This window comes from Herpailurus yagouaroundi, unplaced genomic scaffold (assembly GCF_014898765.1).
Source record: "Herpailurus yagouaroundi ecotype Mexico unplaced genomic scaffold, PumYag 205, whole genome shotgun sequence".
NCBI classification, from domain to species: domain Eukaryota; kingdom Metazoa; phylum Chordata; class Mammalia; order Carnivora; family Felidae; genus Herpailurus; species Herpailurus yagouaroundi.
The window spans coordinates 1182056-1198419 of NW_024412436.1; the positions used below are offsets into that span (position 1 = coordinate 1182056).

The window sequence follows — 16364 nt, forward strand, 5'->3', positions numbered from 1 at the left end:
GGGACTCTTGCTATTTCCGTTTTAGAAATGGGAGTTTTGAAACCTAAAAAAAGCTAGGTAACCTTCCTAAGATCTCACAGGTTCTATGTGAATTTCTGGAATTTCAGTCTAGGTAGTTTGACCCTAAAGCCTGTGCTTGAACACACATGCTCTACACCTTCTCATAGTACCCAGCCTTATAAGACTTTTAAAAATGTAAATCTTATGTCACTAACTGGCTTGAAACCCTCTAATGGCTTCCCATCTCACTCAAAATAGAATCAAATGCTCACCACTTCCTTCAAGGCCAATACAATCTGCCCTTGACCACTCTCTTGGAAACTATCAACCACTTCTGTCCTCCCTCATTGTGTTCCGGACTCACTGATTTTTTGCTGCTCCTCTAAGACACTGAGCTGGCTTTGCACTTGTTAGTCCTCTCCACAAATATTCTTCTTCAGACTTCCATTTCATTTACTCAACTCTTCACATGGGGCCTTCTCTAATCATCTTTACTAAAATAAAGCTTGCCTGCCCTTTTCTCACTGTCTGTCCCTTTAATATTCTTTATTTTTTTTACAGACTGTATCGTGCCCTTAAAATCCCACTATATAGTTATACAGTTATCCATTCACTTGTTTAATGTCTGCTCCTTGGGGGTACGACCTTACTGTTCACCTCTGTTGCCCTACTGCCTAGAGTGGTGCCTGGCAAAAAGCGTGTGCTCAATACGCTTTTGTGGAATGAATGAATTAGAAATTAAGTATATGTCCATTTTTAATACAGAATGTTTGTGAAATTGAACACACTACCATCAATGGATAGGGAAGAGTAATAAGAAATGATCAGAATTAACAACAAAAGTAGAAGTGGTACTCTGATTTTACAAATGATTTCTCATGTGCAGTTTTTAGAGTAGCATATAGCTATGTAAATATGTATGTACACAACTGATAAAATTTGGACAATTATGGAAATCATATAGATACCTCTGTACTTTGATATCACTAGGAAAGGGGCTTGTTGCACTTCACATGGGAGAGCATAGGGCTATTGTGGGGGAGGGGTCATTGTTTTAGGTGCTAACCAGACAAAGGTAGGTTGGGATAGGGTTAAGAGGTCTATGTGTGAGCTAAATAACATCAATGAGAAGAACATTTTGGCATAAATCCTCAATCACTTACCTCTGGAACTTGGTTAAATTCCAATGCAACCTCAGGGATGTGGTCAAGTCTAAAGTTCCCCTAGAGACGCCTCATTTCCGCCCCCCCCCCCCGCCACCGGTGCCCATATTTCAGGCTCTCCTGAGAAGACTCTTCGTATTTGGGGCCTAGAAATGACCTGACTTGTCCTATAAACTGATCTAGAGCCAAGTAAGCACCAAAAGGTCAAGCTGGACTAAATCCCCAAGGCTGAGTCTCTGAACTTTTGTTCTGAGCAGACACCTGGATAGTGCAGCATCTCAAGGGGAACAGTGAGTAAGCAGTGAGAGCCACTCATTCGCAGAGTCTGCTTAATGGTGTGTGTACATATGTTGGGTGGGACTTTTGAAATTTAAATCCAGACGTTTTCCAAACAAATTCTGTTTATTAACTTGAATGAGAGAAGTGACTTCAAATACTTGAAGTGTATTTATAAAGATAAGTAGGAATTGCGATAGAATGTTTTTCTTCTTTCACACTCCAAATGCCATTAATCAGAATTTGAATGCAGATATAATTTTGGATTCAGGTACTACAGACATAGTGAAAGGAATTTTATAAAACTAAGTATATTTTTAAGGCTATGAAATAGTGTTATGACATGATATATATGCCATGGCTATATGAAGAATGTTATAATCCACTATATGACTACTGGGACAACTGTGGAAAACCATAAAAAAGCCATATAAGGAAAATAAAATTTTAAATTAAAACAGAGAAACTCTCTCTGTGTCTGAGATTGGATATATTATGTTTTATGGCAGAGTAGGACATTTTCTCTAACAAGTATATTGATAAACTTCTTAAAATAGAACCTAAGGGAGAAAAAGAAATATGAAGCGAATTAAGTCAAAAGAGAACTAGTTTCTCCAGTATACAGTATGTAGAATTATGTCTTCTTAAACATGGTTAATAATTGTAAAATAATAGTTATATGCAACTTACTAAAGATTTATCAGGATAAACCCCAGCTCTTAGTAGAGATGCTTTCCAGCTGTCCACATCCTCCTGTGAGTCACATGCCAGCTCAAGGAAGCGATAGTCTTTGTATACATTCCTGGAATTAAAAAAAAATCATACTTTCAGTTCTGAACCAAATTCAAAATGATTTTATATCACTGCAGACAACGATGATACAAATGACAGTCCACGTGGATACTTCTCTGACAGTCACTGGAGGAAAACAAAAGCAATTCAGTGTATTTAAAATAATTAGCACATTCCTATATTATTATATAATCCTTTTTAAACCTTAAGGAATTCAGAGCCCCTTGTACTGCTAAGCAATAAGCAGTGAAGGAAACGCAAATGCTCTCAATATGACACACTGGATGCCAAGTGAGAGGTGTTCCAGGGGAATGGATTTGCTGTTGCCTAGTGATTAATCGATTTTCTGAAACTATTTTATAAGTCTAAATGGCTCATAAAACTGTAAAAGGTATGGCAATAATCTTACAAACTTAAAACACTAAATTCGATTCAAAACAGAAAGGCTCATCGATACTGTGAAAAGAAAAAACAAAACATCAACCAGTATTTAACAGAGTGAAATGCCTATAAAGTGCATATTTACAACTGGGACAATCCTGTAATTTTCTTTCTTTTCCTAACAATAAAAGGATACATAAGATGAAATACATGCCCATTTAGAAAGATTTGGAAACTAGATAAAAGTCTAAAAATGGTGACAATCATCCACTTTCCACTGTTGATAGATAAACATTTCTTTATAGTCTTGTTCTATCAATGTTTCACACAGTTGAGGTCTCCTCTACCCACTTCTGTTTCCCTTTCTCTCTCTCTCTCAATTTTGTGTCTTTATTACTATTATTACATTATGGCCATTTACTTATGCCATTACATCTTCATAAACATCAAATTAGAATGGCATAATATTCATTAATATAAATGTATGATAATCTACTTAACCTCTTTAAATATTAGATAATTAAGTAATTTCTTTTTTTATAATCATAAATAATGCTTAAGTGAGTATTTTTATCCATAAGCCTTTCACATCTACTAATATTATTTTCTGAGGATGGATTCCTATAAAAAAGTTACAGGATCAAAATTCCAGTCATTTTTTAAGATACTCATATGCATTATCAATTACCTTTCCAGCAGAGATCATCCAATTTACATGGATATTAGTGGTAAACAAAAATTTAAAGTCTTTTTATCTTCTTATTCTATCCCAAGGTATTCTCACTTATGCCTAAGAGCCTTAGTTTATACTGAAACTCAGATAGCTAACAAATTTATCTCTTTTGCCCAGGACTGCCCTAGATTCACAGTGTTTACTGACTCCTCCACATGAGTATCTCAAGGGCACATTGACATGAATGACTGAATTGGTGATTTTAACTTGACTTCCCTACCTTCCACACTCTTATACCCTCTTTCATAAACCACCTAAAAGTGTACTTCCTGTACGCTGACCACCATCTCACTGCCACCCTCCCTCAAACATTACAGTAGCCTCCTCACATGGCTCCTTTAAATTTGCTCTCCACACTTGGGGCGCCTGAGGGGGCTCAGTCGGTTAAGTTTAAGTGTCAGACTTTAGTTCAGGTCATGATCTCACAGTTCACGGGTTCAAGCCCTGAGTCGGGCTCTGTGCTGACAGCTCAGAGCCTGGAGCCTGCTTCGGATTCTGTGTCTCCCGCCTCGCTGTCCCTCCCCCACTTGTGCTCTGTCTCTCCTTTTTTCTCTCAAAAACAAAACAGTGTGGAGTGCTCTCCACATTGAATCCTCGTGATCCCCTGAAAATGTGAATCAGATATTTTTACCCATGGAGTAAAACGCTCCATTAGTCACCTGCTTTTAGGGAAGGACTATACTCTATCATGGCCTATAAAACCCTGCAGTCTGGCCCCTTACTGTTACCTTCCTCTCCAGCTTCTTTTCACACTCTGTTCTCCTTTGCTTTTTCTGCTCCAGCCATGCTGACTGTCTTTGGCTTCCTCAAATGTGCCATGCCTACTCCCAAGGTCTTTGAATACACTGCTCTCTGCCTGTGGTTCTTTTTTTCTTCCCTCCTTGCACAGTTAATGCTTATTCTTTCTTGGAATCTCAGATCATATTTCTATTCACCTTTCCTTCATATATTAATTACAGTTGTGAATTCAGAATTATAGGAGTTATTTTATTTATTTATTTATTTATTTATTTATTTATTTATTTATTTATTTATTGTCTATCTTTCCAACTAGCCTACAAGCAACATTAGGACAGGGAATGTATCATTTTCATGTTTATTATTTTATTCCCAGGGGATTCTGGAAAGATGATGACTTAATTGTGCTCTGCTTCCTCTCCATTTCTAACTTAGGTCAAACACATCCTTTTTTCTTAAGTCAAGCAGATATCAGGACTGGTATTCAGGTAGAGGGTGTGAACTAGATAGTTTTACTTTCTTGCTCTGTGCTGAACAAAGCTGTGGGGCCACAGCAAGAAAAGTCTAAGGCAAGGACCAGCATGTAGGAGCTCTTTGGTAGGGCTGTCCTTCAATGATCACAGGATCCTGGGTGTGCCTGAGTTTTCTCTACCCTAATGCAGAAGAAAGGCTACCTCCTGGTGTCTCAATGGGTAACTGGCAACTTGCATATTTTGGGCCATGATGACTGAGATGTCTGTGCCCTCCCACCTTCATAGGACCAGTCCACTTGAAGTATCCACCAGTTGGACCTGCGCCACAATGAACAAAGGAAAATAAAAGGACATCTAATAAGGAGGTATAATAGCCAGAGAAAGCATGAATGAAGAGAGAAATCAGAACAGTATATCAATACAGAACTGTCAGGGGAAGCAGAAGAATAGTATTTGAAGAGGTAGAAGTACAACATTAAGAAAAAACTTCCTGGAACTAGACAAAAGATTTTAAGTTAAAATATTTAGTAGATGGAGGAGAGGATAATGAACATTGAAACCAGAACTGGTAGGGTTCACGATCTAGTAGGAGAATTTTAAAAACTGAAAAGAGAGAGAAGTTATGAAAGTGTGGAGGAAAGACCCAGAACATCTAACCTGTAAATAAAAGGAGATTCAGAAAAAGAAAAGGAAGGTGAGGGGAGAACAATAATGAGAAAAAGAAACTACTGTTTATAAAAGAATCTTATCCTGGTTTTTAGAAAGATCTGAATCTACACATTTTAAGGGCTGTTTCATGTATACTTGATGAGCAAAGATACCACATGGACATATGTTAATACAATTCTTGAGCTCTGAGATAAAGAAAACATGTTCAAGTCTTCTGTAAAGAGACAGCAAGTTGCTTAGAAAGAAGAAAGAATTAGACTGGCACTGACTGAACGCTCAAAAGGTAGAAGGCAATGAAGTAACACTCATGGACTCTTAAGAGGCTGCAGAGACCTACAACTGGCTGGGCTATCACCACACACCTCACCTGTGGGAGTTGCCTAAGCAGGGATGAAGTTACAACAGCACCAAATGAACTCGCAGAGCGTGTTCAAGATGAGGGAAGACAAAGAGGAGAAAAACAGTGGTGAGCAACAGCACTGGCGACATCCACAGAGTCAAATAAAAATAAATAATGATAGCCCATCTGAGAATATGTAGTGTAAGGGCTAATGAAAGACTCTTAAAAGAGACACACTGCAACAGGAATTCAAATAGTCTAAAGGTTGGGGGAGGGTAGGAGGAAATCAAAAATGCTCCCCAGGTCTTCTCTGATGGGTGCAGGCGCAGAGAGTAGGGCAGCAAAGGGATCCCAGGGGTCTCACTGTTAAAAGTGGGTGTGGGGGGAAGTAGGAGAAGGAAGGGTTTGGAGGAGAAATATTTGGTAATTTACCTCATGGAATAATAGGGCTATGCACTGGTGATGAATGTAAATGTTAATGAAATAAAAAGTACAGAAAAAAAGGAGAAATTAATAGCCTTTTGATCAAGTAAAAAAAATTTTAAAAAGGTAACAAAATAAGAAATTTTAATAAGATGGCAGGAATAAATTTAAGTATATTAATTATGAAATTAATGACAGTAGACTGAATTCTTTCAGCTAGTCAGTTAAATTAGGTTTATAAAAGTTACATATTATTTGGAAAAATAAAGAAACAGGCAAAAAGAAATCAGGCACAAAACAAAGAAATACAAATTCAAGAATGGCAATATTAATAACAGACAAGATGGAATTTAAAAGTACTGAACAGGATAAGTAGTTTAAAAGCACTAAACAGAATTAATAGAAATATTATTATACAATAGTATAAAACACAATTTGTGAAGACTGGAAAATACTCATAAACCTTTTTTGCACCAAGTTACATAGTAGGTAAGGAAAGGAAGCAAATGCTATTAAAATTGCAAGATGAACTTGTAGTTATTATATGTATACAATTAGTTAAAATATAAATATAGAAAAAAAACTAATATGACTGTTTTCAAGTTGTGCAAATGTAATGGACCAAAGTAAGTAAGCAGACAGAAGATAAAGATTTTTCATTAGCCATAAAACATTTACAAAAATCACTCTTACACTTGCACCTACACACATACACAATGCCAACCTTAAGAAACTTTTAAAAAGAGAGATTATATAGATCACATTCTTTAATCAAAAAATTAAAAAAAAGAAAAAGAAAAAAAAGAATTTCTAAAAAAAGAGACCAAAAAAACCCCTTAAAACATATTCTTAGATAATCCTTGTATTACAGAAGAAACCAAAATTAAAATTACAAATTATTTAGAAAGCAATAAAAAATATAAACACATTGTATGCAACCAATGGAACACAGTGAAGGCTACAGGAAAACTTAAGGCCTTAAATATTTTCATCATTTAGAGAGAGGAGGAAAAAAAGTCAATATTCAAAAAAGAGTTGATATTCATCTACGGGGATTATAAAGTTATGATAAAAAAATAAGCCAAGAAGAGGAATTAACATAGATTAAAACCAAAATTAATAGGAAATATAAAAATAACATAAAGGATAAAGACGTCCACAAGAATTTTACCCTTAGAAATAGATAATATAACACTAATTAAGGGAGAAAACAAAAGTATACAAGATCACAAATAAGAAAGGATAGGATACATAATCACAAATAATCGAGGAGATGGAAAAAATCAAATATTATATGCAAAAAAACCTATGGCAAAAGTAAGAGCCTAAAGGAAACTAATAATACTCTAAAAAATATAAATTACCAAAATTAACTCAAAACCCAAGTGGCTTTTACAAAACACTACTAGGCTATACTTCCAATAACTTAGATATGGGAGAATATTCCATTCATGTTAGGAGAAAGCCTATAGACAACATAGGAATACATTTTTTAAATTAAGAAAATGGAAAAATCTTAATGAATAACATAAAATAAGATCTTCATAAATGGAAAGTCATATTTGACTGTGTTGTTTTGATTACTCTATGTTGTTAGGTCTTACAAAGTGACCAGTGCTAGTAGGTATTCAATTAATATTTATTGAATAATGAATATCATCACACCCATAAAAATACTGACCATCATCCTTAAAATACCTTTACAAATTTTATAATATAAAAGTGATTTTCCATCAAGGTTTAATATTTTTGCTAAGGGGGTGGGCATTTTTACACATTTATGCCAGTGATATTCTTTGTTCTGATTTCATTAAGACATTTTTTTGTCTATTAATGGAATGATTTCTTTTAATTTCCATTTACCTGACATATCTTTGCCCCTTCTTTTACTTTTATCCATTTGCTTTACTGTTAAAAAAGATATATTGGTTATAAATGCCAACAGTATAGTTGGGTTTTATTTTTCATCCCAATCTGAAAAGCACCGCCTATGATTAGGAAAGTTTGAATCATGTTTATTTCTTGCCATTGCTGTATGATTGGTTTTAGTTTTGTCATTTTGATAAATGCTCCTTACTATTTCCGTTGCATATGTTGATTAATGAACTGTCTTTTTGGCTTCTATATTTTTTTAGTGGCTTTCATTTCTACAAGTAAATGATTATTTTCTTTCTTTCTTTCTTTCTTTCTTTCTTTCTTTCTTTCTTTGGAAACTAATTATCTTTAGGTCTTCCAAATCATTCCTGAGTTCAATTATATATATATAATATATATAAATTATATATAATATATAAATATATATAAATATTAATATTAATATATAAATAAATAAAAATAAATATAATATATATAAATTCCTTTTTGAGGAATTTAGAAGTATTTACTTCCTGCCACTTTATCTCCTGCATTTGCTAATCTACCTAGAAATACTGACCTAGAATATTATTTCTGAATTATTGTTTTCACATCTCTTTAAGAATCTTTTTGTTTTTGTTTTAGTATTTTATTTTGTTACACTTAAGCAATTATTTAAATGGAGCTCTATATGTTTAACTTGAATAAATATTTATCATCAGGCATTTTCCACCTGGACTTCCCCATTTGTAAATTCTTACTTGGATTCACTTTTTGAATTGGCTTCAAAGTAGAGTTGGCTATTTGGATTTTGTGTTGGCACAGTATCCACATTTCTTTCATTGATTCAGTAAGGAGAATAGAAGTTTCTTTTCGTTATCTTCCTGTTTAGCTCCATTTTTCTTAATCAAGGTAAAGAATGCAGTGGTTACTCATAACATTTCAATCCAGTTCGCTCCCATGAGTTTTGCAAATAGTTGATTAACATTGCTACTTTCCATCTCCGTTGTATATGATCTTTTGGATATAGCAATGGATGGAGAAGGGTAAAAGAGAAGCTTCTAATTTTTCACTGTCTTAAAAAGCGAAGTCATCTCATTTAAACTCCATTAGCCCCTGCAAAATTGGTAACAGAGCTGTTTTACAGTTAGGAAACTGAGATTCGAAGAGATTAAGTCAAGATCACATAGCATACAAAAGGCACAATGTGGGCCAACCACAGTCCTTGGCATATGGCCTCCGCAAAACAAATATTTGTCAAATGAATGGAATGAATGAATAAATGAATGAATGAATGAACGAATGAACCATGGAATGAACTTGGACTATGTTTATCTTTAAAACCAACTTTTCAATGTTTGATAGAATCCTTACCTTTCCACAGAAAACCTAAGATAAAGAAGTTTGAAGGGACAAAGCACAACCAGCAGAATGAGTACTTTTAATTAAAAGTGGGACATATTTAAAGGAAATATAGTCTCCAAGTACGAAGGTTTATTGTTGAAAAATTTGAAAGGTCGTATCTTTGTTACAGGGCAGAAAGGGTAATAGATTATCTTGATAGAAATCAAAATTCACCAGTTTTTAATTTTCTAATTACCTCTACCATAGCTTTTAAGCTACTACTTAAGTTTCCATTTGAGGCATTTCCACTGCACAGTATGACTCCCTTTAAGATGTAAAAGGTATGGGGAAGGCAAATCTGGACAAATGCCATGGGGGTTCCTGGCCAGCTGGAAAGCACAGAAAGTAGTGAGGGTGCAGACTTTCCACATTCTCTAAGCAGATCTGAAGAATTCAGCTTTGGCCCATTGTCATTGACCTTTCTCCAGAGTATTTTCTTTCAGGGGCTCTTCACATGGAAAAATCTTGATTTTTTTTTTTTCCCTCAAAGGATAGCCAAATTCTTGAGAGGGAAAATAATTATCTGGTTGAAATATTAGAAGAGGGTCAAAGGCTTCTGGTGGCTTTGGCTGCTTCATTTTTACCCATTTTTGAAGCCTCATGTTAGGCTGTGTCTAGACATCCAAGAAGAGTTGGATACAGGTCTAAAACACTGAACGGAGCTGATTTACTGGAAGTCTCATAAATTCTGTGGATGTAGCTTCCAGGTTCTCACCACATGCTGTAGCTGTATAGATAACCCACAGCAATTTGTACTGACTGAATTTTTTTGTTTAGTCTATTTCAACTACCATCATGCAGATATGAGCTTCTGAATGATTTCACTACGAAATCAAGCTTAACTATGTGTTTTATAGTTTGAAAAATAAAAGTTACCTCAACATTAAAAATGAGCATGAGAAATTTTATCCCATAGGTAAAAGGTTTTTAAGTGCTACACTGAAGAGAACATGACCACATGATGGGTCCGTGTTTTGATTAGATGTATAACTTTCATTTACATGTCCTAAGAATGTCTTTAGGTATTAAAAATATAAAGTTTAATTTGTTTACCTAAGGCAGCTCTTTAAACATCTGGGACCAGATATTATCTGTCCCTCAAGTCTTCTAAGTCTCCAAGCTGACCTTTCTGCCAATTTTTTCAAATGTTTCTCATATGAAGACATTTCTAGATAACACAACACTCTTATTATTACCCTTCTGTGGATTTGCTCTATTTAAAAAGGACTTTCTGAAAATGATGTGCCCACAACTGATCACAAATCTCCTGATATAATATTATCCATATGGAAGGAAGAAATTTGGTGGAATTTTCCCCTACTTTCTGGACAGTAAACTTTTACTAATGTAAGCAAATAGCATGTAGTAGAATATAGTAAAGACCATGAAAACACCTGTTGAAATCCAGACTGTGCCATTAATTATCCTATATGACACTGGGTAAGGTAACCTCTCTAAGTTTTAATGTACTCATCTATAAAATGGGGAAGATAGCACCTATCTCAGGCTTATAATGATAATAAAATAAGGTTACAAGTGTGACACGCTTATTTACACAGTGCCCAGAATCAGGTAAATATGCAAGCAAAATATACACAATACAAAAACTACTATTATTCATTATTCTCACGTCCTTTAGGTCCTTTGGGCTTGACCTCCTATAAAACCAGACTTCTCCTGTACTGAATACGTACAGACTTAAAAAAAAAAACAAAGTATAATTTATATTTGGCATTATTACATTTCATTTGGTTAGTCTGGCACATTTCCCAATTTGCTCAGATGTTCTGAATTACAATTCTGGCAACTATCAGATTCACAGTTCTTCCGGTTTTGTATTATCTGTATATTTATAATAACATAATATTCCCATGTCATTATCAAAGATATACTATAGAACTAAACAGACCTCAAAAGATCCCATGCCAGAGATAATGTTCTGCTAACTGGTACCCATTGGTATCAACAGTAAAATGACACTTAATCACAAATCCATCGTATTTGTACTACACTACCAAGTCATGTCCCTCTATTTTCTCTCATGTATATTCCAAAAGAGTATATCAAGATCTAATTACATATCTGCTAAATTCTATTAAAAAATTGAAGTCAGTTTGGCTCAACTTGTTTTTTAAGATTCGAAGCAAGTTCCTACTGACCACTGATTTCCTTTCTAAATATTTCACTATCAATTTTACACTTAATTATCAACTTGCAGAGCAGGGCACTGATGACAAACTCATCAATCAAAATTTCCGTTTGGTCATCCTTTTTGAAAATCTGAAAAACCACCTCCATTGTGGGCTTTTACTGACCCACTGATCTATCATGTTCCCACTCATCATCAGGTTCCTTATGTCTTTACTTCTGTGCAGACTCAGTTCAGTACTATAACTACTATCTTGCAAACCTTTAACTCCCTTTCCTGTGTTTCCCTTCACCATTTTACTTACCTAATAAAACTCTGACTGAATTATTTCCTTACTGAGTTCCTACATCCAGGTTTCTAAATAATGCAAGAGAAAAACTATACAATTGTGCTTATTGCACTCCAAATTTATAACTACAAATATCAAATGGGCACCTAACTTTCCCAGACCTCCCTACTATAATTCTGTAGTCAAAATGGTTTATCACTATACTAGATAATTACTACATAACTTTTCTTCCATTAAATCTATAATATGCCCTTTGCCACTAACACTTGGCTGATAATCTTGCTTCATACTTCATAGGAAAAACATACACAACCTGATGAGAATGATCTATATTCTTTCCACCAAATACACCAGACTACCTGCATTTGCAACCACAGACTCTGTCTTTTTCTTGTACAAGGAAAGGCCAAAACCTCAACTTATATACTGAGTTCCCTCTCTTCTAATGTCTTTATGAACATCCAACAATCATTCCCTTTTTCTTTTACTTCCACAATTGCCTCTTTTCTGCTATTGGATCATTCATATGGCATAGCAAGCATCTTAAAACACACACACACACTTTCTCTTGACCCTTTCCACACCCTAAGAATTGCCCCCATTTCTATTTGCTTTTACACAAAACTCCTTGAGTTATCTTGAATCATTTGCTCTATTCTCTCCTTTATCATTTCCCCCTCAATTCCCCCCAGTGAGATTTGTGATCCTACTACTTTATAGATACAGGTCTTATCAAGGTCATGTGATCTACATCTTCCCACAGCAAATGTTCAATTCCCTATCTTCATGTTACTTTGCAGCATCTGATATATTGACCACTCCCTCTGTCTTCAGTCATTTTCTTCTCAAGACTTCTGTAATACCACACTTTCCTGACTTCCATACTTCTACATCACTGACTATAGCTTCTTAATCTCTTCTGATGTCTCCTCTTCTTTTGTTAGACTTTCAAATTCTGGAGTGCCCCAAGCTCCTTCAGTGGTCTACTTCCCTCAATCTGTGCTTTTGCCAAGGTGATCTTCCCTATCTGGGAACCTTAAATACTATTGACATGAAGATAACTCCAGATCTTTACAGACTCCTATATCTAAGCCACCATCTTCTCTCATTTGGATGACATCTCTTTGATATCTTTCTTGCTCCACTCTCCACACAGAAGCCACCATGATCATATATTATATCCCCACACTGTTTAAAATCCTCCAATGGCTGTGCACTGTAAGTAGGAAAAAATTCAAACTTTTAACCACTGATTTATCTTTCCAACCCTCATCTTCCCTTGTTTATGCTCCTCCAACTGCAATATAAGTTCAATAATGGAACTTTAAATGTTCATCAGTGTATTTCTGGCATTTACATCATACAGTAGGTACTTAATAACATTTGTTGGCTGACTGGCTACTATTTAGGCCTTTTGTCAACATCCAAAATACTTCAAAGACTGTTGACAATGAATTAATGATACCAAGATGGTACATTATCATAAATTATGAATCAAACCTGTGAATTCAATAATACTAGTTTAATAAAATAGGGCTCAGAATTATTTTTATATCTTACAGAAAATATTCCTGATTTCTTGACTGAAGATAAAAAAGCGCTGCACTAAAACTAGAAATTATGATAAAAGTTAAATTATGATAAAATTTCCAGTTAAAGTAGAAATTATGATAAAAGTTAAACCACAAAACCACTTAAAATAAAGTAAAGCTTCCCCCAAAACTTGTGTCAAATTGCAACTCAAAATTATAGTAGACATTATTTACTAAACACACAAAATAACATTACTCACTGGATTGAAACTCAGAACATGCAGCCAAACTTTTATTCAGAGGCAAAATCACAGTCATGTATGTTTTATTATTTAAAAAAAAAAAGGCAAAAATACATAGCATTGACTTTAAGGAGTTAGAAAATTGGAAAACTAATCAAAGCAGAATACAGGATATAGTTAAGTCAGGACCTAATTATGGAAAATTAAACTATCATTGATAAATTTAAGAGTCTATTCTTTGATTAATCAATGAAACAGCTCTGTCATATATAGTAAATATAAGATAAAAATAATCAAAATTAGAGATGATACATATGATTTAACAAAGAGAAGATTAAACTTTTTAGAGATGTTGAGTATACTTTTATGATAGTGGATTTATAAAGTATCATGTTGGATATAATTTCTAAAACAATATGAAATCATAATTATAAAAGCTTCCCTGACCAATATCCATAGGATAAATTGGAAACAAAATTAAAACTTTTATTCAAAATAGTTCTGATCTCAGAGTTTTATTGGTCTTTCTTTCCAAATTTTAAGAGAAAGATACTTTTATGCAGATCATGTCAGAAATATTAACAGACCAGTACACATTGTAAATCTCCAAGAAATAAACCTGTTATGCATGACTCACTTGACCCTAGGATGCTTTTTTCTTTGAATTTATCATTTTTAAGGCCAAATTTTGGGATATGTTCCTATAAGCCAATCTCACTTAGAAATGAAAATGTAAATCTTTTAAAAAATATATTTGGAAATTGAATGTCACAAAATTTTTAAAAATATGAACTTGAATAGCCAAAACAATCTTGAGAAAGAAGAACAAAGCTAGAGGCATCACGCTCCCTGATCAAAGCTATATTAAAAAGTTGCAGCAATCAGAACACTATGGCATTGGCCTAAAGATAACAGAAATCAATGGAACAGAGGAACTGAGATCCCAGAAATAAGCCCACATATATATGGTCAATTAGTTTATGGCAAAGGAGCTAAGAATATACAATGAGGAGAAAGGACTTAACTAAATGGTGTGGGTAAAACTGGACAGCTGCATACAAAAGAATGAAACTGGACCACTATCTTGCATTACACACAAAAATTACTCTGAATGGATTAACACTTGAATGCAAGACCTAAAACCCTAGAAGAAAACATAGGTTGTAGGTAGCTATTTGACACTGCTTTTGGCAAGGATTTTTTGGATTTGACAACAAAACTGTATCAAACTAAAAAACTTCTGCACAAAGGTAACCATCAACAAAATGAAAAAGCAACCTACTGAATGGAATAAAATATTCACAAATCATATATCTGGTATGGGATTAATGTCCAAAATATACAAAGAACTGATAAAACTCAATGGCAATAAAACAAAATGATAATCTGATTAAAAAATGATCAGAAGAGGGGTACCTGGGTGGCTCAGTTGGTTAAGCATCCGACTTCAGCTCAGGTCATGATCTCGTGGTTCATAGGTTAGAGCCCCACATAGGGCTCTGCGCTGACAACTCAGAGCCTGGAGCCTGCTTTGGATTTTGTGTCTCCCCTGCTCTCTGCCCCTCCCCTGCTTTCACTCTGTCTGTCTCTCTCTCTCTCAAAAATAAACATTAAAAAAAAATGATCAGAAGATCTGAATTCTTTTCCAAAGTAGACATACAGATGGCCAGTAGGCACATGAAAAAGTGCTCAACATCATTAATTATCAGGGGAATGCAAATCAAAACCACAAGGAGGTAACAATTCACATCTGTTAGAATGGCTATTATCAAAAAGACAAGAAATAAGTGTTGGCAAGGGTTTGGAGAAGAGACAACCTCTGCGTATTGTTGGTGGGAATGTAAATTGTTGCAGCCGCTATGGAAGACAGTATGGAAATTGCTCAAAAATTAAAAATAGAACTATCATATGATCCAGAAATTTCACTTCTGGAATTGATCCAAAGAAAATGAAGACACTAACTCAAAAAAGATATATGCACTTCCGTGTTCAATGTAGCATTATTTAGAATAGCCAAGATATGGAAGCATATATTCCTCTGCACAGGGAATGGGTGTAGGGGGGACAAAAGATACAAACTTTCAGTTATAAAATAAATAAGTCATGGGGATGTAATGCACATCATGGTGACTATAGTTATTATATTGCATATTGGCAAGTTGCTAAGAAAATAAATCTTAAAAGTTGTCAACACAAGAAAAAATATTTTGTAACTGTATATGGTGACTAAACTTATGATCGCTTTGTTACATAATACCAATTAATTATGTTGTACACTTGAAACTAATGTAACGTTATATGTCAATTATACCTCAAAAGAACAAAAATCCAGCTACCACGACTATGTAGGGTTTTTCCTAAAAAAATGTTCTATAAGGAGTTCTATCAAGAGACCACTTGCATTCAGCACCATGTATAAGCCGACCACTCACAAATCCCAGAGTTCCCTTCTAAGCTATAGTTGCATTCTGGATATTTCTATTTTCAGATCTTGGTTTTCTCTTAGATCTTTTCCTCTAAAGTTTCCTGGTATTAGTAAATGATATCTCTTCCCACCTAGGTGCATGTGCTGGATACCTAGGTGTCGTTTCTGACATCTCTTTCTTTCCCACCTCATTTCCAAGCAATCATTTCTGTCAGTGCACCCCCTAATAAACCTCCTTTACTCCATCTCCACTACCTCTGTGTACGTCCAGGTGACCATCACCTTTCACCTGGATGGCTGCAAAACCTCCCAACTTATGTATTTGCTCCATTCCTCGTCTCCATTCTACAGTCAAACATGACCTCATCAGTGGCTCCTCACTGCATTAGGATAAAGACCACCAACCTCAAAATGGCCTATAGGGTGGTAAATGACCTGGACCTCTTGCATGTTAGACTCTAGCTGTCAGTTACATGAGCAC

At 34.8% G+C, this 16364-nt stretch overlaps 1 protein-coding gene across 12 annotated transcripts in view; it reads right to left on the bottom strand.

Moving 5' to 3' along the window:
- The window catches only part of DNM3 (dynamin 3), a 569179-nt gene that overhangs the window by 106878 nt on the left and 445937 nt on the right, over nt 1-16364 (bottom strand). For all 12 annotated transcript variants that reach the window (XM_040451682.1, XM_040451678.1, XM_040451685.1 and 9 more), the window contains one exon: nt 2130-2241. In XM_040451682.1, the coding sequence (XP_040307616.1) occupies nt 2130-2241 (112 nt within the window). The remainder of the gene's footprint in view (nt 1-2129; nt 2242-16364) is intronic.